Source organism: Peromyscus maniculatus, chromosome 11 (genome assembly GCF_049852395.1).
Source record: "Peromyscus maniculatus bairdii isolate BWxNUB_F1_BW_parent chromosome 11, HU_Pman_BW_mat_3.1, whole genome shotgun sequence".
NCBI classification, from domain to species: Eukaryota; Metazoa; Chordata; class Mammalia; order Rodentia; family Cricetidae; genus Peromyscus; species Peromyscus maniculatus.
Window position 1 is genome coordinate 73,213,543 of NC_134862.1, and position 27,411 is coordinate 73,240,953.

Here is a 27,411-nt window from a genome sequence, read left to right on the forward strand (position 1 = left end):
TTGAACTTGCATGAGTACCAAAGAATGGTGTGATTTACTCATTAGTTGCACTCAGATTCATGGGAGGGTGGAGACTAAAACGTGTAAGAAAAGACATCACATGAGAATGGGTAGGGTCTGGAGCAAACTGTCTCTCAAGTCTTTGGAGTTGCTTTGGGTTAAGGCCAAGGATTTGTGGTTCATTGTCATTGAATAAACCATGGTGGGGTTGATGGGGTGACAAAGACACAAAGGTCAGGAGATGGATTAAGTCAAGTTCAAAAGGAGCAGGCCAACTTCAGGACCAGAAGGATGGTGGCAATCACCTTGGGACCTTTCCATGTGTCCCTCCTGCTTAGCATCTGTGTCTTTGATGATCCTGAATGTAAACAATTTCAAATTTCTCCTCCCATAGGACTTCTTGGACCTACTTTATATGCTGAAGTTGGAGACATCATGAAAGTTCACTTCAAAAACAAAGCAGACAAGCCCGTAAGCATCCATCCTCAAGGAATTAAATACAGTAAATTTTCAGAAGGTAAGACGAATTTATTATTCCTCTGACAAGAAAAAGGGTAGATCTCTTTAATATTATTGCTAAATATTTTTTAAAAACTAATACTGTTAACCATGCACTCTTAGAAAAATTTCTTTCCTGAAAATTGTCATTATAAAAATTGATCCTGCTCTCCATTTCAGAGATGAAAACTAATGGTTTAAAGTCTCCTAAGTACCAGAATACCTCCTTACCTCCTAGTAAGGTGAGAGGGAAAAATCATCTGATCTCTCTGAATTCCATCTGTTCATCTTAAAATGGGAATGACAATACATTCTAGGATGGTTTTAGGCAGAGATAAGTCCATGTTTCTACAGTAAGTGCAAGCAAGAATTATCATCACACAGACAAGTGGAGGGCAAATACATTCTACTTAAACTCCATGGCTACCATGCTTCCTTCCCCTGCTCCTATGAGTTCTAATAGGCACAAACAAGGCCCATGGTAATTAAGGGTGAGCAAACATTTTTTTGAAAAAAGCCAGCTACTAAATACTTTCACCTTTGCAGACAATAATATATATGCTTCCTTGGAAAGAATACATTGTAATTGAGGAATTGCCTCCTTAAGATTTGCTTGTGGGCTTGTCTGTAGAGCATTTTCTTAACTGTTCATTGATATGTGAAGCTCAAGCCCACTGTGGATGGTGCTACCCCTGGGCAGTGAGCCTAGGCTGTATAAAAAAAAAAAAAAAAAAAAAAAAAAAGGTGGCTGAGCAAGCCAGGGATGCAAACCCATGAGTAGAGTTCTTCAGTGATCTCTGCTTCAGTTACTGCCCTGAGTTCCTGTCTTGGCTCCCTCCACAATGGACTGTAATCTGTAATCCAGGTAAACCCTTTCCTTCCCAAATTGCTTTTGGTCAGTATTTTATCACAGCAACAGAGAAAAAATTGGAACAATTGGCAAGTTCCTGGATGAGACATTGTGCACAGGAGTCTCCTCTGCGTCACCTAAATTCATACAGTGGTTAGTCTACTTATGAGGTTTCTAAACCAACGTATAGCAATGCAAAGCATGGGGAGGGAACAGCAGCATGATCAAACTGTCCCTTTCAAGTGCCACTTACAACGTGGGAGAAGGTAAGAGTTGTGGACTCTGCCCCTCAGCTCAGTTGTTTGCAGAGGGAATGGACCTTGCAACATCACCCATCTTCCTTGAATGTTTATTTGACCCTCTATTACTCAGTCAGCAAGCGTTTGTGAAACAAAATTAGTGAACATGCCCCCAGCACATGTATTTGTAGCTTCTTAGCATTGTGTATGAGTGCCTATATTCCCATAAATTCAAAAACAATAAATGCAGATAAGGAGGAAACAAAAACTTCCCTAGGAAACAAGATGTAGACTTAGTACATAGTTTCCTTCATGTGGAGACAAGCCTCCAGTCCATTGTATCATGCCCTTCTGTATTAAAATGTGGTATCTCCCCATCTGTATCTAGCACTCGCCCTCACTTATTGTCTACCTCTATGGTTGGACCTGTTTTGGTGGGGATACACCAGCTACATGGTGAACCAGCAATGTGAGAGTCCAAATTCTTCATCTCAGAAGTAAACATTCAATAGATGGACAGTTTGAGACAGAGACAATAAGCATAGTGTTTAGAAGCCATAATGGTAGGTAGGTTGCAGATGGGTTCCCCTGTTGGACAGAATACACAAGCTAGTTTGTGGAAATGCTTACAATTCCTTTCTAATGGCATTGAATTTTTTAAGCTTTGAATCAGGTCTTGGAAGACAGCTCAGCAGCTGAGCAAACATGGGCACCTGAGTTCAAATTTCCAGAACTCCCAGAAAAAGCAAGGCATGGCCAGATGCATCTATAACCTTCAGTGCTGGAGGACAGAAAACGGACACAGGATCTCTCTAGGGCTTACTGGTCACCAGCTGAGCTCCATATTCACTAAGAAACTCTGTCTCAAGGGATGAAGGGCAAGAGTGATCAGGTTGTCAGAGGTCCTCTGGCTTCCACCCATGCACACACACACACCACTGTAAAAACTCAAATTTCCTATCACTAAAATAATTTAAATTGAAATAAGATTTAATTTAATTTCCAAAAGTCTGAAAGTAGCATGCATTGCACTATTGGTAAGGTATATTTGAGTGATTATTTTAAAAAAAGTCTGTTTCATGGTAAGTCTTAATATTGCTATTATTCTTTCTTTTCTTCTCTATCTCTCTTCCCCCTCTCTCCCTCCCTCCCTCCTTCTTCTTCTTCTTCTTCTTCTTCTTCTTCTTCTTCTTCTTCTTCTTCTTCTTCTTCTTCTTCTTCTTCTTCTTCTCTCTCTCTCTCTCTCTCTCTCTCTCTCTCTCTCTCTCTCTCTCTCTCTCTCTCTCTCTCTCTCCCTTCCTCCCCCCTCCCAGTGTGTGTGTGTATGTGTGTGTGTGTGTGCGCGCGCGCGCGCGCTGGGGATCAGACCCAGAATCTCACACATGCTGGGCAAGCACTATACCACTGAGCTTCATTCTCAGACCCTTGATAGTATTCTTTTATTTGGTTTATATTCTTGTATTTACCTGTGGAGTTGCATTGTACTATACCACAAAATTGTTTTTAGTGGTTTATAAAATGCTTTAAATTGTATTTAATGTTATAATTCCATTATATTTGACCATCTTCTAGTAAGCTAGAGCCCTAAATCTAAAAAATCTAAGAGATTGTATTTTGCATCATCGAAGTGTTGCAAAATTCTGTGTATGAAAACTTAGTTTTCAAGCCAGGCGGCGGTGGCGCACGCCTTTAATCCCAGCACTTGGGAGGCAGAGGCAGGTGGATCTCTGTGAGTTCGAGGCCAGCCTGGGCTACAGAGTGAGTTCCAGGAAAGGCGCCAAAGCTACACAGAGAAACCCTGTCTCAAAAAACTAAAAAAAGAAAAAAGAAAAAAAAGAAAAGAAAAGGAAAGAAAAAAAAGAAAACTTAGTCTTCAAGGATTTTCCATAACATTCCAATTCTTGACACAAGTTTATTTATTTATTTTTACCAAATATGAAACAAGTTGTAATGATGAATAAAAAATTCTCATAAATCACAAAAAAAATCTGCATTTTTCATTTTAAAAACCCTTTGATGTCTATGCAGTAGAATCAAGTTCATTCTGTAATACCAGCATTAATGTGCCCATTGTCTAAATTACAGCTTCTAAAGGAATATCCTGGATCTTTGTATGCACAGAGACATTCACTGTGTTTAATAAATGGGGAAGAAAGAGTTCACAAAAAATAAATAACAAGGGAGATTTAATGAATAAATGCCCTAAAGGGTAACCAGAGTCTCTTTACAGAACTTCACTGTCCCAAAGCTTGCATGCACCATTTCACATTTTAAAACATAGTGGGGGCCTCTTTGAAAATAATTAGTACCTCATGGCAGAAGTAAACATGTTATAAAGATGAGTGTGGACTGAGCAGAAAATGAACAGAACCGAGTAAATACAAAATGAATGAGAACTCTTGTGTAAGGGGGTTACTCTACCTCAGGACGAACAAGGTTTTCTCTGCCCTCTCACAGTCCATCCTGTCCCTTTCTCTTTTTTTCAATTTAGAGTTTGACTTTATTATGATTACAAAGTCAAAATCAGATTTACCAAAACAAAACAAATAAACCACGTTTCATAAACACTTCCTCTAAATAGCTGTATCTATTTTGTTTTAGATTATATAGGCTATAAAATGAGAAATATAACATTCCTGTTTTATTCTAAAATTAAAATAATCTGCTATGAAAATAATAAAAGAACTAATAAAAGTATTCTCCAATTACCCTAGTAGTAATCCTGTGTATACATACAAGCTACTTCCCATGTGCAAATCTACTGTTCACTATTTATTTCCACGTATCCAAAATTCACCTTTTAAACTTAATTAAAATTACCATTCCATTATACAAAATGCTATTTTACATTAAAATGAGAAATAAAGTTCTCCTTGTGGACATCTATTTGTGTTGCCATAGCAACCTTGTTTCAGTACCTACGTGCATGTCTTAGCATCCTGTTTTGTACAGATTTTAAAACCCACCAAACATAATTAAATTTTCACAAATAAATTTGATGACACAAGGAAAATCAGTCACACACCTAGAAGGCAATTCTTATACAGGTTCTTCTTCAAGACAAGCAGCATGTTCTGATTGTGGCCTCTGCATTGAGTAACTATGGGAGGTAAACAGAGGTCAAAGCCATCACAACTGCAGCACCATCACATACTTACCCTCTCTCCTTTGCATCTGCACTGGGCACAGCACCAGGGGTGCTTGAGGTGGTGGTGGGAGTCATGGTAATCATTGCTGGGCTAAACTGAAGGACTGATAGTTTACTAGAGAGAAGGACACTGTGTTAGCTTCCCTTTGCTCAGAAACATATTAATTTTGTGGGCAATTATAAGCAGTTGCATTGTCTTATTATAATTTTTCCGTGGGTCCTTCAATAGCTCAGTTGGTAGAGCGGAGGACTGTAGTTGGATCTTCCAGGCGAGACATTCGATTGGCTTGATCTGTTTGGGAGGCATCTAGGCAGTGGTACCAGGTCCTGGGCTCATTGCATGAGTTAGCTGTTTGAAACCTGGAATTTATGCAGAGACGCTTGGCTTTCTGGGAGGAGAGGACTGGACCTGCCTAGACTGAGTCTATCGGGTCAATCCCAGTCCTGGGGGAGACCTTGATCTAGAGGAGGTGGGAATGGGGGGTGGGCTGGGGGGAAGGGGAGGGGGGCAGGAAGGGAGAGAACAAGGGAATCTGTAGCTATTATGTAGAACTGAATAGTATTGTAAAATTAAATTAAATTAAATTAAATTAAAAAAAATAATAATTTTTCCTCACCTTAAAATACATTACTGATATAGATTCAATGTTTGTGTTTTCCCAATTTCATGTGTTGGAAACCTGATCCTCAATGAGACCGTATCAAGGGTGGGGCCTTTGATAGGGACTTACATCATGGAGTTACAACCCTCATGGTGGGTTTTGTACCCTTATAAATGGAACCATAAGTGGAGCTATTTCACCCTCTGTATACCAGATGTGAATGTAATGAAGAGAGCAGTCGGTACCAGGGAGGGGCCTTGTGAGGGCACCACCATGTTGAAATCCACGTCTAGCCTCTACCATGAGGAATGGCTGTGCTTAGATGCTCCCCAGTCTAGGGCCCTCTGTTATGGCAACCTAAATCCACCCAATCTCAGTTTTCTCAGATGCGCTAGGACACAAGAGCACTAAGATATGTCTCATCTGAACATAGGGTTGGATCTGTGATGTCGGCACTCGAGAAACTGAGCCGGAGGGATTGTGGTTGGCATGACAGCTTGGGATATGGAGCAAGACCCTGGAGACCCTGTGTCAAAAACACAAAGACATTAGAAAGTGTGTGTGTGTTTGTGTGTGGGTAGGGGGGTAGGGGGGTGTGTTCTAGTCTTCACCACCCATCAAAAACAGTAACTCTAAAAGATGAATTATTTCATCTTAATTTAAGGTAAAGGGCTTTAAAGGTTATTAAGAGCCCTTCCGAAATTATCAGGGGTACAACACAAAATTTTGACTTTGATGTCAAAGTTCAGATGCCTTCCTCCTCAACTTAGCTGGAAAAGATATCATGATTCACATAATCTAACAAATACCTAATCATAAATTGTGATAGGAGATGGCTCCGTGTATGAAATGTTTATTGCGTAAGTGAGATTTGGATCCCCAGCAGGGGATGTGGGCATGGCAGACCTCCTGTCATCCCAGGGGTTAGGATGTAGAGACAGAGGACTAAGCAGACTACTGAGTCAGTGAATTCTGGTTTCAAGTAAGAGACCCTGCCTCAATGTATATAAGGTGGAAACCACCGAGGAAGATACCTAGTGTCAACATCAGCCTCTACGTGCACATGGGTATATGTTGCACCTGTACAACCATATACATACACCTACATATTACATATACATATGTGAACACAACCAAATACTTTAAAAAGAACATCACCACCATATGTAGCATAGAGTCAGAGAAGGAGTGAGCTGTGTCAAATCAGACATCTAAATGCTAAGCAGGCATTTTATCTGACAACCTCTTACCCTGCAAAGGAGGCCACATTCTGTCTTTTGGAGAGCATGAAAAGGCAGCAGGAAGACGTTACTTCCCACTCTAGGAACCCCCTGTGGGGTCTTAGCAGCTAGAACAGTGGGAGCATCAAGCTGAGAAACACCATGTTTTTTCCCAGGAGACTGTGGAGGAAGATCACTGAGTTAGGGCCAGCATGCATGCCTCGCATAGGGCAGCTCAAGGAACCACATGCCTACCAGTTGCTGCACAAAGTCTGACCTGGGCAGGTGGCCTCCTTATCAGTCCTGTTTGTGCTTCAGAGATTTCCGAGATAAAGCTTCCTGTTTGTCCTCTGAGAATCTTCCTCATAGACTCTTTATTTAGAGTTAATGTTATAACTCACGGGGAGTTCCTGAAGCTTTTGTCTTTCCTCAGCTCCTGATCATTGTTAACATTCAAGTCCTGTTGATCATTGAAGTGGGAGTTTATCTCATAGCAAATATTAGTTATTAGCTAGTGTTAAACCTCTTGTGGTGGGATAGGTGTAAAACACTCCGTGGTTGATCTTTACCCTAGAACAAGAGTCATAGTCTCGCCGGGCGGTGGTGGCGCACACCTTTAACCCCAGCACTTGGGAGGCAGAGGCAGGCGGATCTTTGTGAGTTTGAGGCCAGCCTGGTCTACAGAGAAAGATCCAGGAAAAGCGCAAAGTTCCACCCTGTCTCGAAAAACCAAAAAAAAAAAAAAAAGTCTCAAGTGTCTATGACAACCAGGTGGCTAGTTAGATGAAAAATGATTGTAATGAACATTAGTGAGCAGAAACTAAAAAACAAACCACAGCCAACCCTCTGGATCAGACAGACTTTATGCCAGAATTTGGCTATGCCACCAGATCTCTGAGATTTGCATTGTGGTTTTTTTTTTAAAGCAATCAATGATGTATGGTCCAAAATAATATATTCAGTTTTCTAAAATAATACAGTTTTTAATGGTGGCTTTTAATTTTCTTTTGTATCATGCAATCCCAACAGATTACGTCTATAAGCTCTGAGTTAGTGACATTGGTTATAGCCCACAGGACCTTAAATTGTCACATTACAGCAAACGTGCATTGAACATATATTCTGTGGTTCCTATAGGCTGGAGAAGACACCAGAGATACTGAACATGCACGCCTAACCCCTTCTGTCAAGGAGCCCACACTCCAGCAATCAAAATGTGTAGAAAGCTAATAATTATAACCCAGTAGGAAAGAATATACCACAAATATTTAATTTTTAAATAGTGATGAGTACTATAAAAGCAAATATATATCACAGAATCAGAGATGAAGGGAGAAGTAACCGGTGTTTGTGTTGGCTTCAGAAAGATGAGCATGCTTTTATCTAAAGGATAAAATGGAGCAAGAATGCTCTAAACAGGAAGAACTGTATATGCAGAGCCTCTGAGTACCATAGCACTGGGCATGTCTGGGGAACAGGCAGGAGGCGTGAGTGATCAATACAGAGCAAATGACAAGAATCACAGAAGAGGCCAGAGAGAAGCTGGGATACATCTATCAAATGTGGCATTATGGACAATGTTAAACATTTGGTGAAATATGTGAATCTAGACATAACTTCTCAATTCTTCCTTTGCATGGTTTCTGTGCTTAGACCCTATGCAGTCCATCGATACACACACTGCTGCACCTGAACTCCCCGCCACTGTTGACCATACTAGGTGCCCTGCTTCCCACTCCTACCTGGAGAATACAGATGCATGCTGATGCCATGAAAACTCTTGCCACATTTTGAGTGGGTAGATTTTCTGAAGATGGTTTGAGGCAAGGTACAACTACATAGGAAGGCAAGCTCTGCTGCAATATAACAATTTAGGGAACTGTTTCTGAGTCTCTCCATTGTGTTCCATAAAGTAGAGATAAATAGGAGCATGATCAGGAGAGATTAGAAAATACCCAAATGTAACTTCTGTACTTAAACATCATAGCTGAAATGAGAAAGGGTACCAAATGATATCATTAACACATTAGATGGTGTGAAGAAACTGTTAGAGAATATTCATGTATTAAAAAACTGTTTAAAATTGTAAAAGATAAGACTGAAGATTAGCAGAGCATGGGTGAACTGTGGCACACTGTCATGTGGTGAGCAGAGCACAGGTGAACTGTGGCACACTGTCACGTGGTGAGCAGAGCCCGGGTGAACTGTGGCACACTGTCAAGTGGTATAACATGTTTAGTTGGGTCCCGGAAGTGGTAGGGGCAGAAAAAGAGCTTGAAGGAAAGAATCGCTTAAAACTTTTCCGATGTGGTGTAGACTACAGATCTGCAGATGAAGAAAGGCCTGATAAGAACCTACCTGCCCCCAGTACCACAGGCTGTTGGTTACTGTACATAGCCTGATGGTAAGGCCCTGCTGCTGAAGATACAAGTACTTATGTTACTGAGCACAGAGAAGCTGAGCCAGTCCCCCAACTAGATTAGCGTTCACCCCTAATGACTAGCATTCATGATTCTGGAAGGTTCTTTGCACACTACCAGAGGAGAAATAATTATCAGTTTCATTCAACTACAAACCCTGCAACCTAAACAGAGACCTGCTCTACCCACAAGATATACAGGTACAAGAGGGGCACAACTGTCATGGTAGTTACCAATCACTTCTTGATTACAAGTGGGCAAGAACCTGAGACTAGATGAATCATGGACCCTTAGGGAAAATCCACTACTATTGTCCTGCTAAAGGAACAGAGTGATAAAATGACTCCTAATAAAATACCACTGTACCCATAGTTCAATGCATTGCTCAGCCATCATCAGAGAAGCTTCTTGCAGTAGATGAGAATCAACACAGAGACCCACAACTGGACAGTGTACAGAGAACCAGAGACTTTGGGGTACCCTGTCTTAAATAGGATGTCTTTTTCAAGCTCCTTCCCTCAAGGCCCAGGGATTTATGTGAAGGGAGAGGTGGAAAAATTTTAGAGTCAGAGGTGGTGGATGACTCCCAGGAAACAGTGTCTTCCAGACACAAAACTGATGTGCATATGAACTCAGAGTCTGTGACAACATGCATAAGACCCACACAGGTTCAAAGCAGGCAAAATTCCAGCACTGAGAAGGAGAAGTGAGGTCCCACCCTTCACTAAGAAGCTATTCACAACTGGTACCTGCTGGGGAAGGGAAAATTAATTTCTTCAATAGAGTGACACTGGGTATATCAACCATACTCCAGGACAGGCCCCATTCCAGGAGTAGTGGGCCAACACTAAATGGACTCTATGTTTTGGGATGAGTTTTGTTGTTGTTGTTGTATTGGTGTGTGTGTGTGTGTGTGTGTGTGTGTGTGTGTGTGCATGCTCTTTTGTTTTGATATTTTTGTCTTATTGACTTTTCTTTTTATTAGTCAGTTTTTCTGTTTTGATTTTTGTTTTTTGTATTTTTCTTTCTTCCTGGTTGTTTTTCAGAGAGAGAGAGAGAGAGAGAGAGAGAGAGAGAGAGAGAGAGAGAGAGAGAGAGAGAAATAACAAAGCTGAATGGGTAGGGAGTGGGGAGAATCTAGTGGGAAGTAAGGGAGAGGAAAGAATGTTTTCAAATTATAATGTGATTTTTTTTAATTAAAATAAAAAAAGGAATTGACAAAGCCAAGAAGTAGGAACAGGAAGAAAATCACAACAGAGCATCTCATGGCCAAATGGCCAAAGACCAATGATAAAGAAAAACTATTGAAAATAGTCAGAAAAACAGACACCGTACACATGGAGGGCAAAGTGAAGAAATGGTAGCAGACTTCTCACTCTGTGATCAGTGCAAATCCTGTGACAGTGAGGGGCACCCTTAAAATGGTGTGGCGGGATATACTTGAGTTCTAGGACATGAGGAAATCAAGCTGGAACTAACCCGGAAGCTCCTGCTCTACTGGCTAGCTTTCATAGTACTAGAAGATTCTATGCACAGGACTGGGGGAAGAAAGTGATCAATCTTAGTAAGCTATGAACTCTGGGATCTATAAAAACAGCCAGTGAGGTATTGTCTTAGTCGATGATTGATGTGAAAGGCCCAGCCCACTGTGGGAGGTGCCATCCCTTGGCAGGAGGTCCTGGGTGCTATAAGAAAGCAGGCAGAGCAAACCATGGAGAGCCAGACAGTAAACAGCACCCCTCCATGGTTTCTGCCTAAGACCCTGCGTCCAGGTTCCTGTCCTGACTTCCCTCAGCAATGGAGTGTGACCTGAGAGGTACAAGCTGCAGCGAACCGCTTTCCTTCTCGAGTTGCTTACGGTGTGTTTTCTAACAGCAGTAGAAACCCTAATAAGATACATATCAAACACAAACAGACAAACAAAATATCATCTCATTTATATGACATGATATAAAAACAGAGTTTTAGTGAAAGAAAGCAAGCAAACAGCTTCTTGGCCTGGGTAGGAGAGAGCATGGATTACAGGTAGTGTAAGGATACTTGGAACAAAAGAACCATTCTCTATGTTCACTGTGACTGGCTATCAGACAGTACACATTGGTTAAAGCTCACCAAGTTTCATATTTAAATTGGGTGAACTCTGTTATATATCAATCAAAGGAAATGGCAGGAGGGAGGCTGGGGAGGATGGGGATGGGGAGAGAAAGAAGGGGAGAGCAAGGCCGAAACCAAGCATTCCTCTTTTCAAAAGTGCAATCCATTCAGGAAGAACAGTTCCCACTGGCCCTTGGCCCACCACATAAAACACTTCAGGCTAGATTCCCTGTGCTCCGATGGTCTCGCCTTTTACCAAAGGTAACTGCATCCCAAAGAGAATCTTGGCATCAGCTGACAGTCGTGAACCACTTGGCTTAGTTGAATGGGGACCGCTGCTGGCAAAGAGGAAGCCAGCGTCCCCTGATTGCCTAGAACCCTGACCTCTCCCCTTCCTGCTCTCACTTGCTCCATCTCTACCGTGTCTCAACCCTCCCAACTCCCTTTAATATAGGTTCTTCTTCAAAAGCGGAAGACTCGTTTCTACATTGCCCCCTGCTGCTGGAGGGAACACCCAGTATGTGTAGGTTGCCGATGGGTCTTTGCACAGTGAAGTGAGGTATCTTCACTTCTGGGACAGACTGCTTTCATATGCCCAAGGAGTAGACGGCATACAGGAGCTAGAGGCTGAGACTGGGATATGGAGAAGAGTGAGACTAAGCCCATTGCCAAGGAGCAACTGTGAAACAAAAAACAAAAAAAAAAAGGTCTGGGGATGATTGCAGTGGGAAAGAAGACATGATATTTTCAGTGCCAAACAAAACAATATGTAAAGAGTGCACACATCCCATGTTGATAGTAAGGTAGCATGACTCCTGAAGGACTCTGAGGAAAGCATCCTGATTCTCGTATTAGGAGATGGTTTACTGATGAAATGTGATTTGAGTCTCTGATTACATATAAACAGTTGTTCCAATACCCCGAGAACTAACTTAGTCAATCTTTTTTTTTTTGGTTTTTCAAGACAGGGTTTCTCTGCGTAGCTTTGCACCTTTCCTGGAGCTCACTTGGTAGCCCAGGCTGGCCTCGAACTCACTGAGATCCGCCTGCCTCTGCCTCCCGAGTGCTGGGATTAAAGGCGTGCGCCACCACCGCCCGGCTACTTAGTCTATCTTAACTAATCTTTGCTAGTAACAACTATTCTTCAGGTCATCATAGCATTGTGTAGATGTGGGGAACAGAAGTAAGTATATGTCTCTTTCTGATTAGGAAAGTTGCTGTGAAAAGCAGGTAATTTGCAGAGAGCTCACCTAGTGTTGTGCACACTGGAGGATGATGGAAAACTCCAGATGTTTCTGTGGCTGTTATTCTTCAGGGGCTTCCTATCCTGACCACACATTCCCAGCGGAGAGGATGGATGATGTTGTGGCTCCTGGAGGAGAGTACACCTACGTGTGGCTCATCACTGAGGACAGCGGGCCCACACCCGATGACCCTCCGTGCCTCACCCACATCTACTACTCCTATGAAAACCTGACCCAGGATTTCAACTCGGGGCTGATTGGACCTCTGCTTATCTGTAAGAAAGGTAAAAGCAATAATACCAGATTCAACCCCAGCAAAGATGCTGGGGTGGCTGGGAGATGATCCTGGGATAAGACTTGGGAGATCCTTGATGCCTTCCTGTAGGTGAGGCAGGAGAACACCGTGGAAACCAGATCATGAATGAGAGAAAATGGCACCTGGTCCTGGCTTTCCTGTCTCTTCTAAAACCTCCCATCATCTTAGGCCTGGCAATTTCCTTCAGGTCTGTTCTGACATCGTGCCTGCATATTTGTATGAGAGTAATCTTTACCTCAAGGCCAGGTCTATTTATTTTAAAAGTGCACAGCACCCTACTCCCTGGGAGAGTTCCTGGAAAGGACACTGGCTGGGACAACTGGCCTCGCTGAGGTTCGTTGTGATTTGGTTTATAAGCATGTATACCCCAGCTCTCTTCCTCTGTTGTGATTTGGTTGAGGGTGGGTTGGTTGTTTAGTTGGTTGGTTGGTTGGTTGGTTGGTTAGTTAGTTGGTTAGTTGTCTTTTATTTTTTTTAGTAAGCAAGGCCTTGAACTCACAGTGATATTTCTCCCTCAGCTTCCCAAGTGGTAGGATTACAGGTGTGAGCCACCACTCCCAGCTCGGCTTGCTTTCTTATAAACAAGTTGCACACTTTAGGTGACGCCCACAGATTTTGTGAGTGTCGACTTTTGCTGACCTATGCAGATGTGTGTCTTTGAGACCTGGAATCTGAGGACCTTAAGGAATGAGGTGGACTGCAGTCTAATGCTGTAGACCATTTTACATCAGTTTCAGAGTACTTTTATACATGAATGAAAGAAAGAAAGCAATGATCCAAGGAAGGTTGTTTGAGTTCAGAAAAACATGATCAGAAACACATGTAAATAAACTCCAGTAAGCACATACCAAATATTGACAGAGCAGCCCTTTCCCAGAACTTTCTCAGACAGACCAATTTAAACACATTTGCCTGGCACGTACCATAGTTTATGTCTGGGAAAGCACGAAGGCCATAACCAGATTCAGGGTACCCTGAGGATGGCATTCAGCATGTCCTCTCACCAGACTGGGTTCTACAGCTATGTTCTGACTTCCAACAAGAATAAATATGTCTTATAAATCGAGTGTAAATGTTTAACACGGGAGGCATGAAAGCATGTCTAAGAACAATCCAGGGAACTAAATGCACCTGAGGTAAAAGGCCCTGTGCCTTTTTTCCTGAGGCCTCTGTCACAGATCCCCAAGGCATTGTTCACCATATGCCCTTCTTTTGACCGTGTTCCAGCAGTGAGGAATCCCATGAGCTGTGCTTCTCAGAAATACACTTGATTTTCTCTTTCATTGCTTTGCTCTGAGAGGCTCCAACCCATCTTTCACTGAAGCAATCAAAAGACGACAGCAAACTGACATGGGGATAATGTCCTTTATACCTGTGCACAGATCATATACCCAGCTACTCACTCATCATACAATACATGTCTTAATTTCCTGGCATATATACTATAATTGCATTGAAAAAAAACTGTTAATCTTACAAAAGGCTTTTTCATTTTATCACCATTTTTACTCATATAAGGATTGGTTTATCTTGATACCAACAGCTCTCTAGTCGAGGATCCACTTATGTATAAATGAGGAAGCTGTATTCAACATAGGGTGTTGTGTTGTACCGTCTACGCTAAGGTGTATGTTCTGATCTAGAAGACTGAAAGAAATGGGTGCTTTTCCTTGTTGATGATGTTAGTTTTGGCTTTTATTTTATCAAGTGAACAATTGTCCATTTATTTTATGTAAATATTCTTTTTTTAACTTTTTATTGATTCTTTGTGGATTTCACATCACACATCCCGAGCCCATTCATCCCCCTGCCCCTTTACAACCACTCTCTACCCCTGCAACCCCCCCCCACCTCCCCCATGAAACAAAACACAATCAAACGTAAAAGAAAAGAAAAGGAAAATCTCACTGTAGAAGCCGAAGTGTGATAAGGTTGAGTCACACAGTGTGCCCTTTAGTCCATACATCTTTACTTTCAAATGTTCACTGCAATGAGTCTCGGGTCTGGTTTGAGGCCTCTGGCTTCTGCTGGGCCGTCCTAGACATCATCTTAGACACGCTCCTAGACTCCTCTCAGCATCCTGCTGTCGCCCTGTGTCATGGAGATCCTGCAGCTTTGGATCTGCAGGACTGGCCCCTTCACATGCTCCAGCAGATCATATATGGGGTGGATGTTGGGGTGGGCCAACTCATAACCCTGCTTCTGGGCCTGGGTGGTAGCTGGGTGGATCAGTCCACCAGCTCTCCCTCATCCTCATCACCAAGGTGAGCTCTCTGACACCTTCTTGGCTAGCTCCCCATATATAGCAAGCAGCAAGGGGTAGGGCCTGTTCCTCCTGCTCTCTCACCTGCACCTACACCAACAGGGTTACTGTGTTGCCCAGGCGAGGTACAGGGGCCCCTCCCCAGAGTGCTGCAGCTGGTGAGGGTCAGAATCAGACCTTCCACTCTCAAGACCTCAAGGCCAGCTCCCCCACTCGCCACAGGCAGCAAGGGGCAAGGAAAGAGAGTTTTGGCTTTTGAGGGTAGACTATTACTGCGTAATCCGGAATGGACTTGTACTCCCTACATAGCCCAGGATTGCCTCAAACTCATGATCCTCCTGCCTCAGCTTCCTGAATACTGTAATTATAGGAATAGATCCAATTCCCTGGCTGGGAATGTATGCTTCAAGTTTATATAAACATTACTTGTTTCTGGCCCCCGATTCGGATGGGTGGGAACACTAAAGGTACTCTTCGATCGGGAACGTGGTGGAAGCCTGTCTCTTCTTTTTCAGGCACACTCACTGAGGATGGGACTCAGAAAATGTTTGACAAGCAACATGTCCTGCTGTTTGCTGTGTTTGACGAAAGCAAGAGCTGGAGCCCGTCGCCATCCCTAATGTACACAGTCAATGGCTTTGTGAACAGGACGATGCCAGGTAACACAGCGGCCGTACAACTTTCGGCAAAGACAGGGTCGCCAGCACCTTGGCCCCACGGTTTCTTTAAGGCAGCTTGCCACATACACTGGTTTCCAGTGCCTAGTGGCAAATTATCACACTCTTGTGCAATGATTCAGTGACTCTCGTGATTTTTATCATCATCATCATCATCATCATCATCATCATCATCATCATCATCATCTTTTTCTACCTAACCCAGGAAGTACAACAGATAAATCGGAGGGTACCAAGGAACCTTGTTTTCTATAGCCTTGTCAAGTGCAGCCTTCTGAGCCCTACTCAAGTACAGAGTGCTCAAGTCACTCTCTATAGGAATGGTCAACAGAAGGAGTGAAATAAAGAGGGCTGGAGAGATGGCTCAGCAGTTAAGAGCACTAGCTGCTCTTCCAGAGGTCCTGAGTTCAAGTCCCAGGAACCACATGGTGGCTCATAACCATCTGCAATAGGATATGATACCCTCTTCTGGTATGCATGAAGACAGAGCGTTCATGTACATAAAATACATAAATCTTAAAAAAATGATACTTGTAGTACAGATAAACAGGAGGATGCTCTACTATATAGATATATTAGTAGCTGTTCAAAAGTCTATTGATAAACAATATTCAGTGGCATATAGAATGTTTTCTCTTCCCATCTGCAGACAGAGTTTTGTAAAAATGTAAAATCATACCAACTGTTAAGTTGGGGGGAGGGTAATCAGACTTCCACTGTACTAGTCAATTTTATATAAATAAAATACTGAATGCTGTCTACTATGTGAAGAAAAGGTGTTTAAAAACAATTCAGTTTTAGAAGCAGAAAACTCAAGACTGGCAGGTTCATCAGCTCAGCCTTGGGTGAGGGACCACATGTCTGTGTCATAGTAGGGCATAGAAACAAAAAAGAGATGGCTACATGTAGAAGGGCCAAGAACAGAGATGGCCTTGCTTCATAATAACTCACTCTCATGAGACTTAACCAAGGTCCCGTGAGAACCACATTAATCTCTTCCAGGGACAATACCTCCAGTGCCCTAACCACTTCCCCTAGGCGCTGTGTTTCAAAGGTTCTGCCACCTGAAATTCACCACACAGAGCCAAGCTTTTGGTATACGAGCCTTTTTGGAGACATACCATAACCATAGCAACCACCTATATCTCTTCTTCTATGTCTTTCTAGGAGAACTGCCGTGGAATGAAAATCCAGGATATTCGTTCGTGTGTGTGTGTGTGTGTGTGTGTGTGTGTGTGTGTGTGTGTGTGTGTGTGAGAGAGAGAGAGAGAGAGAGAGAGAGAGAGAGAGAGAGAGAGAGAGATGTAGTAATAACAACTCAGGGAGAAAGGCTTGATTTGATCTTTCTTTGCTCCCATGGTGACTGGGAAACTGTTCATTTGCTCCATGGGAGATTCTAACCTTGATTTTTACCCTGGATATACATTTCAAATTTCAAATTTACAATCACAGGATACAGGATAATTGGCTAAAAATTGGTCCCTTAGGATATGTATATACATATACATATAAATAAATGAATGAACAAATAAGTAAATCCCATAGTATATATCATATACCATATTTATATTCAGTTTAGGAAAAAAAATGAAAATATTTCCCTATTAAAAAATTTGAGGGGACCTGGGTTCAACCCTTAAGGCTCACATGGTGGAAAGAGAGAATCAGCTTTCACAGGTTATCCTCTGGCCCCCACACATGAATCATGTGATTTATGCCCATACACAAAAATCAATAAATAACTGTAAACAAAAATACAGAAAACACTGTCAAGAGTTGAGGTCTGGTATTGCTTTCAATTTTTATTCTATTTCATTTGGCGCCATCTTCTGCCTGGCTCATGCAGCTCTGGGTATTGATTCTGAGTCCCAAAACTGGGTTCTTGCAAACCTGAGACCAAGCTAACTGACCTCTACCTTGGAAGATCTGAATTCATACCTCACTCATTTCCCTGCCTCTGTGTTCTCCTTGCCAACTAGTAGTTCAATATGCTGTTTCCAGAAATGGGATTAACAATCCCATTATCTGTGTCCTGACAGGCAGAATAATCCATGTAATTATACAAAAGCTGAAATAGTGGACTGTGTGTACAAATTAAACAGAAACAACTTGATCAGAATAGAGAGATTATAAATTTGTAGTTGAAAAAGAATTTTCAAATAAATGCAAAAGAGCAAGAAAAAGGAAGAAAAATGATGAGTAGACACAATAGTTACATAAAGGCCCCAGTCTTCTGGAGCAGCATACAGTGAATAGACATGACAATACTATGGTGGATGTGTTCATTACTGGACTCAGTGCGAGTCATTTCTGAAGTGAATAAACACACCCACAGAAACACACATACCTTCTCACTACCTCCCAGCTTCCTGTTCACAATGCCTTCTCAAAGGACAAGGGCCTCGAGGGATGAGAAGCCAATTCCCAGACCATCCTCTTCTACCTAGTGATCATGAATCTGGGTAGGAGCCAAGCCTGGACTCTTTCCCGGAGCAAGTGAACATTTTCTCAATCACTGTGGCAACAAATAACGCAAAGAAGAGTTTTTCCCTCGGTTCTTTCTTCCTCGGTTGTTATCAATCTGTCCATAAAAAGCTCTTGGGGTCCAGTTACAATGAGGATACCAGTAACGCAGAGAGTAATCCATTGCCACTAAAATAATTCAAAAGTGGGTAAAGACACAATGGAAAATTCATCAGTGTATCTTCACACCTTACTTTGACAGCACTTGACCACTAGCTGTGTGAAAAGATTAGCTACTGACACTCTGGTCTATGGGAGGTGTTGGTGACATCTTCCAACTGAAGCTAGATTGATGTGACCAGTCACTCCACTTTGCCCAGGACTTTACCAGTTCATACACTGCGAGCCCTGTGTCTTGAGAGACCTCTCAGTCCTGGACAAACTGGGATGGTTCGTCACGTATTCAGCTGCCCCCTAGCCTTAGTCCTTTCAGTTCTAGGGGAATGATCCCCATTCTAAGCTCTATCCCCCCTTTAGGGTGCTACTTGCTACATGAGTTGTGACTTTGTTTCCCTGCCACTCTGCATTTGCATTTGTCTCTCCCTCTCAGATATAACAGTCTGTGCCCATGACCATGTCAGCTGGCATCTGATGGGGATGAGCTCGGGGCCAGAGTTGTTCTCTATTCACTTCAATGGCCAAGTCCTGGAACAGAACCAGCACAAGGTGTCCACCATCACACTGGTCAGTGCTACATCTACGACCGCGAACATGACTGTGAGCCCAGAAGGAAAGTGGATTGTGTCTTCTCTCATCCCAAAGCATTATCAAGGCAAGAAACCTTTCTGACCATCTTGTGTAGGGTGCAACTCCATGTATTCTCTTTTACCCTTTAGTCAGCCCCGCCTATGGTCCCAATGACACCATTAGACCCTCAGCTCTTAGACTCATGGCCCATTGTTTGGGGATGAAGGAAGTCCAGGCATTGACAGAGACCTTTTAAAATAAAACAAACGCTGACGAGCTCTCTGTTTCCATGAATGAGGGAGAAAACTAGTGCTTCTGTAGATGTATTCTTGGGTGTCTATCATACGTAGCCAAGGGAAGGAACCCAGAGGTTAGATAGAGCAAAGCAAACATCCACAAATCTCTAGATGTATGGAGTTGCCAAGACTGACAAGGCCGAACATGAACATGGTCCTGTACAATGAAATGAACACAAAAGCCTGGCACAGAAACCAACTCAACCAGTGTGTGTTGAACGGACCATAAATGCTCCGTTGTCTGTTTGTTTTACTCTAGGAAGAATCTTACACTGTAGCCCAAGCTGCCCTGAAACTCATGGCAACCCTCCCATTTGAGCCTCCCCAATGCTGGGATTATAGGCATGAGCCACCACACCAGCTAGAAACGGACTTGAGAGAGCATCAGTGAATTCTCCTGAACCAGCAGGAGTCATATGGCATCATTTAAATGAAACAGTTAACTGTCATATCCCACATTTTTGCTTCTAGACTGTTGAGAGGGTCGCTCATGCTGATAGAGATGAAAATCTAAGCACATCCTGTTACTATGGGAAACTGTTAACCACTAGGCGTGTAGGCACTTGAGAAATAAATATTATATGAGATCATTTTGTTTTCCTTCTAAGCAATGAAAATTATGTTGAAGTGATAATACTGATAAACCACCACTGTGGTATCGTTGTTAATAGCAGGAATAAAGCAAAAATAAAACTAAAATTAAAGACAAGTGGTATTATGAATTATTAATAATCACATTAAGTATACACTATTGTGTTCTTCATTTTTTGTTTGTTTGTTTGTTTGTTTTTTGTTTTTTAAGACATGGTTTCCCTGTGTAGCTTTGTGCCTTTCCTGGAACTCACTCTGTAGACCAGGCTGGCCTCAAACTCACAGAGATCCGCCTGCCTCTGCCTCCTGAGTGCTGGGATTAAAGGCGTGCGCCACCACTGCCTGGCTTGTGTTCTTCCTTTGGCAAAGGGACGAATAACAAGAAAAGACAAAATTTCATATTTAGTTAGTTATTTTGGAGTGAGAGAGAGGGAGAAAGAGAGAGAGAGAGCTGTGTTAAGGATCAAACACAAGGCCATCTACATGCTAAGCCCACACTTGACCATAGAGCTCTACCCCAGCCCTCATCCCAGGGTGTTCAGTTTGCTCCTGGTGCAGAAGAAATGCAGGGAACCCTTCCAACCTCTTCCTCTAGCCCTGGACTCTCACCCTGCTTTCTGCTCTTGCCTCCTCTGTGGCCCATTAAAAGAGTGCTAAACTCAAATGACTAAAAGTTATCTGAGCAGTGCTTTGCTGTTAGTATTTGTCTTCCATGAAATTTTTAAAAATACACCTTTTGATGAAATTTTTCTCTTAAATTCTACTACTGACTTTATATCCTAATCCAGCTGGGATGCAGGCTTACATTGACATTAAAAACTGCCTGAAGAAAACCAGGAATCCCAAGACCCTCACTCGAGAGCAGAGGCGACACATGAAGAGATGGGAGTACTTCATTGCGGCAGAGGAAGTCATCTGGAACTATGCACCCGTGATCCCTGCAAATATGGACAAGTGAGTCCGGGTAGAGACATGTCCCTTGGAGTCCTTAGTGTGTGAGGCTGGAATCTGATGTCATGAGTGGCCAGCTCTCAAGAGACATGTGTATTGATTTCCACCGACATATTCTTATCCTCATCAACATTTAATTACCCCTAAATAACCATAGCAATGTAGCCTGATGATAATAACAAGAACAACGGCATCTAGAACTCGTTGAATGCTTGTTATTGCTAATCCTTGTAGTAGATGTTTGCTAAGGGCTTCACATCAGTTCTACAGATTCAGTGCTACTCTTCTGTTCTCATACCTGAGAGAAGATGCCAGAATAATTTAAAAAAATGGAAGTTCTAGTAACTCTTCATGTGCCATTCATAATAAGAAAAATGAAAATGAAATTTCACTGGAATGCTGTCCTGTACCTATCAGACTGGCAGGTTCATCTTAACACCACCGATTGCCAAGGCTGTGGGAAACAGAACTGATCCCACATTCTGATGACCTAGTGTGCTTCTAAAGCCATTCTGTGGGATAACTTGACAAAATATGTTATAATTGTAAGCACATATACCCTTTCTACCAACACCACGCTCTTGAATTTAATTGTACAAAAGTATTCTTGTTCACAGGCTGTATGCATAGGGCGCTCACTGCTGCACTGTTAATAATAATAAAAAAATTAAAACCAATTCCAAAAGTCCATCAGTTAGAAAAGGATATCAAGTTATAGCACATTCATGCATTAGAGTACTATGAATCCACAAAAAGAAAGGAAAGGAAAGAAAAAAAGGAAGGTGCAGACATTCTCTGTCAGCATAGCTGCTTCTTATCAGGTACTTATGACTCATTCAGTGGTGGAGGAGGTGACTCTTGTTTGTTAGTTTTTGGCTGCATAGAGAACATCAAGATGTTGCAAACGACACTGAGAATGTTCCCAGAAGTAGCATTCTAGCTAACCCCAAAGCAGAACTTGCATGTACAAGGGTCTCCCACCGCGGATCGCACCGGACTCTCAACTTGAAGTAGTTTAACTTTTGTTTTATTATTTCATTTCACTTTAAGGAAATACAGGTCTTTGCACTTGGATAATTTCTCCAATCGAATTGGAAAACAGTATAAGAAAGTTATTTACAGGCAGTATGAAGAAGAGACCTTCACCAAACGCACGGAGAATCCCGGCTTCAAACAAAGTGGGATTTTGGGCCCTATTATCAGAGCCCAGGTCAGGGACACACTCAAGGTAAGCAAAGAAATATGGAAGCAGGGAAGAATTAAACTATGAAAGACAGACCAAGTGTTGACAGTTTTCAATATTTTTTAATGTGTTCATTCAATTTAAATTTTAAGTTCAAACATAGCTTCTACTTAGTATTTCATTCATTTATAGCCTACTCAAAAATACAAAAAGAATCTTGACAGACAATCAAACTAGAAGAAAATAAAACAGCCGCTGTCAATGAGGAGTCAAGAATAGTATGGGAGCAAAGACCATAAGACCACAAATAAGCATAAGGAAACATACCCGTACAATCCCAAGGTTGTCTGCAAAGCTTTTCCTAACATTTATAGCAAATTAAAGAGGAAATAGGCCTGGGCAAGATTGGCATACCTGTGAACACAATTTGCCTGAGATAGAGAGTCAGGAGAAATAAATCCCTTGTGGTGCGTTTTCAAGTCAGTGTCCTTGACAACATCCCCCAAACTGTCACAAAGCAGAAGAGTCAGGTGGCTTTTGAAAATGACGTCACTCATTATCAGTGTGAACATCCGAGTTAGGAGAGTGAAAAGAAAATAACTCCTCAGGGCGGTCTGAGTATGTGGCTCTCATGACTGGTCTCTATTAAAGCTGCATTTGTATATGTTGGGCTGGCAAGATGGCTCAGTGCAGAAAGGCATTTGATGCCAAGCCTGAATACCTGAGTTCATTACCTGGGGCCTATGGTGGAGAGAAGCAACTCCCATGGGTTGCCTTCTGATCTCGAATGCACACTGTAACAGGCATGCCCTTAAACACGCACACACACACACACACACACACACACACACACACACACACACACACAGGTAATAACAATTTACTTGAACATTACATCACATCACAGAGCTAGGTAAGGATCCAAGCAGCCGACAATTGAAGGCTACAATCTTCGGCAAGACCCTAGGAGGTAGATAATCTAAGAGTTCGGGGGTGATTTGAAGGCTTTGTCAGCAAACCAAGTAAAAGAGAAGGCTGCAGTTACCTATTGAAGATTAACAGGCAAATTAGGACTTCGATAAAGATCACGCCTGGGACGGAGCCTATCGGTTCATTTGAAAAGAATCAAGTGACAAAGCCTTCCTTCCCGCTGTCTTTCCCCTTTTTCCTTCCTTCCCTCAATTTTGGCTCCACTGTGATGCTTTAGGTTTCAGCACCAGCATATTCTGTTGGGAGCTCAGGGTCTGGCTAGTGGGACCCTTCAGGAAGATAACTTCACTGACTATGATCTCAGGGAGCCTGGCAGGCAGAGGAGCATCGTGGTTAGAGGGGAAAAGGAACGGATGTGGTCCAATCTGAAAGAATAAGGGGAGGTTGTGGGGACCACTCGGGGAAGGATAATGGGCTATGAGGGAAACGTGATTTCTCCTAAGCTGTCCTCCGGGGACAAACTTCTATTTTTCATCATTATCTGGGAGTAAAACTCTTCAGAGGCTCCTTCCTGCCTGGTAATATTGGAGGGGCTGCTGCATGGATACACAGAGCTGAGTTTCCCACTGTTTGCCTACATACCTGTGGGTGCACACCTGCGTGCCACGTGTATGCCTGCCCACACATACACACACAACAGGTGAATGTGCAAAGCCTCTTGTCCAATAGTTCTCATGAGTGGCCTTAGATACCAAAATAATGAATATGACTTACCTTTGTAGATTGTGTTCAAAAATATGGCCAGTCGACCCTATAGCATTTACCCTCATGGAGTGACATTCTCTCCTTATGAAGATGGAGTCAACTCTTCCTCCACCTCAGGTGAGAACCTTCCACTTCTACTGAAAGAGACTACTGATCTCTGAGAGACTTCACAGTTTTCTCTTGTCCTGTTTGCTCAGTGGTTATGACAAGCGCACTCAGTAATACTGGTGGAGGGGGGATCCTTAGAAATCCCAGGCAAAGCCTTCTCACTTTAAAAGTTACCAATACAATGCCTTTCTGAGTGTCGTTGGCGCCATCTAGTGGAGAAATACTGAACAGCTACATGCTGTTTGTAGTCAAGAGTTTAATACAAAAAGAATATTTCTTTCCTGATATCCAATTACTCTAAATAAAAGCTAAGATAGATATTTATTATGATGAAATAATGTATATTGAATGAAATAATGTATATGTTCTTTCAGGCAGTCACACCATGATCAGACCAGTTCAACCAGGGGAAACTTACACTTACAAATGGAACATTCTAGAGTTTGACGAACCCACCGAAAACGACGCCCAGTGCCTAACAAGGCCTTACTACAGTGATGTGGATGTTACCAAGGACCTCGCCTCTGGACTAATAGGTCTGCTTCTAATCTGTAAGAGCAGGTCCCTGGACCAGAGAGGCATACAGGTATTTTATCTTTAAAGTCAACTTTAAAATAGCGATTTCCCCTGGCTGGAACAGATTTAGGTCTCCCTGCCAGACAATAGGGTTTTTCCTTGTAAAATACACTGAACATTAGTCCTCTTTGGCAAGAGTGTGATAATGTTTATCATCAGGGATCATCTTTTATGTTGTTGCTCTTTCTCTTTTCATCTAGACTCTCACTGCAGAAAGCACATCCCAAGTTGCTGGATCGTATTTTAGTTCCAAACCCCAGGCCCGTTGGTATTGCCTGTGTGATGGAGAAGCCAGTCAGGCTCTTTCAGTTCTTTCCTCTGATCAAATAAGTAACCGCGTCCCTCCTAGAACTGAGCTTACAGGGTGGCACAGGAGTTCCGTGTAAACGTGGTACCCATCTTTGTTGTTTTCAGAGGCATGCAACAGAGACAGGAGAGAGACTCTAGAGCAAGGGCATTTGGAGCCACAGGTTTTCTGGGTTGGTTGCTTGGGGTTTTGTTGTTGTTGTTGCTGCTGCTGCTGCTGTTTTGTTTTTGTTTTGTTCTGTTTTGTTTTTGAGACAGGTTTTTCTCTGTGTAGCCCTGGCTGTCCTGGAACTCTCTCTCTATAGACCAGGCTGGCCTTGAACTTGCAGAGATCCTCCTGCCTCTGCCTCCTGAGTGCTAGGATTAAAAGCGTGTACCATCACCACCCAGCCGGAGCCATAGTTTTTAGTGAAGTTGGAGCCTGTCAAAAGTCTTTCTTTGGTAAGACTAATTTATAGCAAAGAATATGACCAAATAGACGTTGAATTTCTGAGTTTGTTTTATCTTGAGACAAGTGGCCCAGCTTGGCCTCAAATTCACTATATGGGCTAGGGTGGCCTTGGACTTTTAAAATTGTCTTGTCTTTCCAAATTTTAGTTTTTATTTTTATTTTATGTGTTCGGGTGTTTTGCTCGCATGCATGTCTTCATACAGTGTGTATACCTGGTGCCCATAGAGGCCAGAAGAGGGTGCTAGATCCCCTGATACTGCTGTAGTTAGAGATGGTTTGTAGCTGGCATATGGGATGATGGGAATCGAACCCGGATCCTCAGACAGTGCTCTTAATCACTGAACCATCTCTCCAGCCTGCCCCCTTGTTTGTTTGTTGTTGGTTGTTTTGTTTTTGTTTTGGGACAGGTTTCTCTTGTAGTTCAGGCAGGCCTCAAACAGGTTATGTAACAGGAGATAACCTTGAACTTTGTGCCTCTCAAGTACTGAGATTAGAGACATATGCCACTACACCAGGTATATATGGTGCTGGGGATTGAACCCGGGGCTTTATACATGCTAGGCAAACACTTTACCAACTGAACTACATCCCCAGCATCCTGAGTTTATCTTCATTGAAAATGAATAGTTTCAGCTGGGCAGTGGTGGTGCATGCCTTTAATCCCAGCACTTGGGAGGCAGAGACAGGCGAATCTCTGTGAGTTTGAGGCCAGCCTGGTCTATAGAGCAAGTCCCAGGGAAGGTGCAAAGCTACACAGAGAAACGCTGTCTTGAAAAACCAAAAACAAAAAACAAAAAAAAAAGAAAAAAGAAAAAAGAAAGAAAGAAAATGAAATTGCCATTAGGCTAAATAATAGTGAAAGAAGTCTTATCCAAAGGCATGCAAAATAGGCAGATGTCTAGAAAAATCTTAACACTTGCAAGATCCTGATTTGTTGACGGAGTAAAGGACACAGGGAAGGAAGGGCATGAGGCTTTCCTCTTGCAGCCTTCTCCTCATCCTTTCCACCGTGTGGAACACAGTCAGTCACTCATTTTGAAAAGTGCTCAGGCGTGGACACGCACTGACTTACAGGTGATGTACTGAGAAAGTGTTTTTTTTTCCGTGGGTGTTTTTGACTGCATTCTCTGACCTCTTCTGTTTGCTTTCACATATTAGCTTTATCTCTGACAAGTGCTTGGTACGTAATGGGGTGACATGTGGCTTCCCTGACCTCAGCGACAGCGGGGGGTCCTAGGCAGCCACCTGGAGCTTTAATCACTGCCTTTCCCTCCAGAGGACAGCAGACATTGAGCAGCAGGCCGTGTTTGCTGTGTTTGATGAGAACAAGAGCTGGTACATCGAGGACAACATCAACAAGTTTTGTGAAAATCCTGACGAGGTGAAACGTGATGACCCCAAGTTTTATGAATCAAATATCATGAGCAGTAAGTCAGAGCCCCTGTTTCTATCCGTCTTTTTCACTCTGGTGGATGCAGTGTGTCTTTTACCCAAAGGCAAAGCATGTGATGTCAGCAGCAAATACGTGATGACGTTATCCTCTTTCAAAGGCAGCCTCTCCTCTGCTCACTCATGGTCCAAGGACTTGGCAACAGGATGCCTGACAGCGCCACAAAGCTTCCAAGTCTGGTGATCCTTTCAGGCAGCATGGCTCCTGCTTCCAAGTGGTGTGTGTGTGTGTGTGGTGTGATGTATGTGGTATGATGTGGTGTGTGTGTGTATGGTGTGATGTGTGTGGTATAATGTGTGGTGTGTGTGTGTGTGTGTGTGTGTGTGTGTGTGTGTGTATGGTGTGATGTATGTGGTATGATGTGTGGTGTGTGTGTGTGTGTGTGTGTGTGTGGTGTGATGTATGTGGTATGATGTGTGGTGTGTGTGTGTGTGTGTGTGTGTGTATGGTGTGATGTATGTGGTATGATGTGTGGTGTGTGTGTGTGTGTGTGTGGTGTGATGTGTGTGGTATAATGTGTGGTGTGTGTGTGTGTATGTATGTGTGTGTGGTGTGTGTGTGATGTATGTATGGTGTGTATGTATGTGTGTAGTAGTATTTGCTCCACCCATAACGTTGGCCTATATGGCCCAAAGGAGGTGGTGCTTCTTGCCATGGTATATGGTGACCTCTTAAAAGGAAAGGGGAGACGGGACATGTGTTTCCTTCTTCTTTTTTTTTTTTTCTTTTTTTTAAGACAGCAAGAAGCACCACCTCCTTCAGGCCATATAGCCCAAGATCATAGGCAGAGCAGTGTGTGTGTGTGTGTGTGTGTGTGTGTGTGTTATGTTATGTTATGAGATGTGTGGTCAATGTGCGTGATGTGTGTATGGTGTGTGTGCGTGGTGTGTGTATGTGGCTGTGTGTGATTGTGTGTGTGTGTGGTATGATATGTATATGTGTGTTTAATTGTGTGGTGTGTGTGTTTCAGTGTTCCTGCTCTAGGAAGTGATGAAGGCTGGGAGGAAAGGCACTGAAGGTCTT

General features: G+C 42.7%; 1 protein-coding gene across 1 annotated transcript in view; it reads left to right on the forward strand.

Moving 5' to 3' along the window:
- The window catches only part of F5 (coagulation factor V), a 76,224-nt gene that overhangs the window by 12,290 nt on the left and 36,523 nt on the right, over positions 1–27,411 (forward strand). Inside the window, exons 3-11 of the mRNA XM_006974763.4 lie at positions 395–517; positions 12,387–12,599; positions 15,410–15,553; positions 18,645–18,866; positions 20,457–20,622; positions 21,670–21,847; positions 23,515–23,614; positions 23,980–24,191; positions 26,215–26,365. Coding sequence (XP_006974825.3) covers positions 395–517; positions 12,387–12,599; positions 15,410–15,553; positions 18,645–18,866; positions 20,457–20,622; positions 21,670–21,847; positions 23,515–23,614; positions 23,980–24,191; positions 26,215–26,365 — 1,509 coding nt within the window. The remainder of the gene's footprint in view (positions 1–394; positions 518–12,386; positions 12,600–15,409; positions 15,554–18,644; positions 18,867–20,456; positions 20,623–21,669; positions 21,848–23,514; positions 23,615–23,979; positions 24,192–26,214; positions 26,366–27,411) is intronic.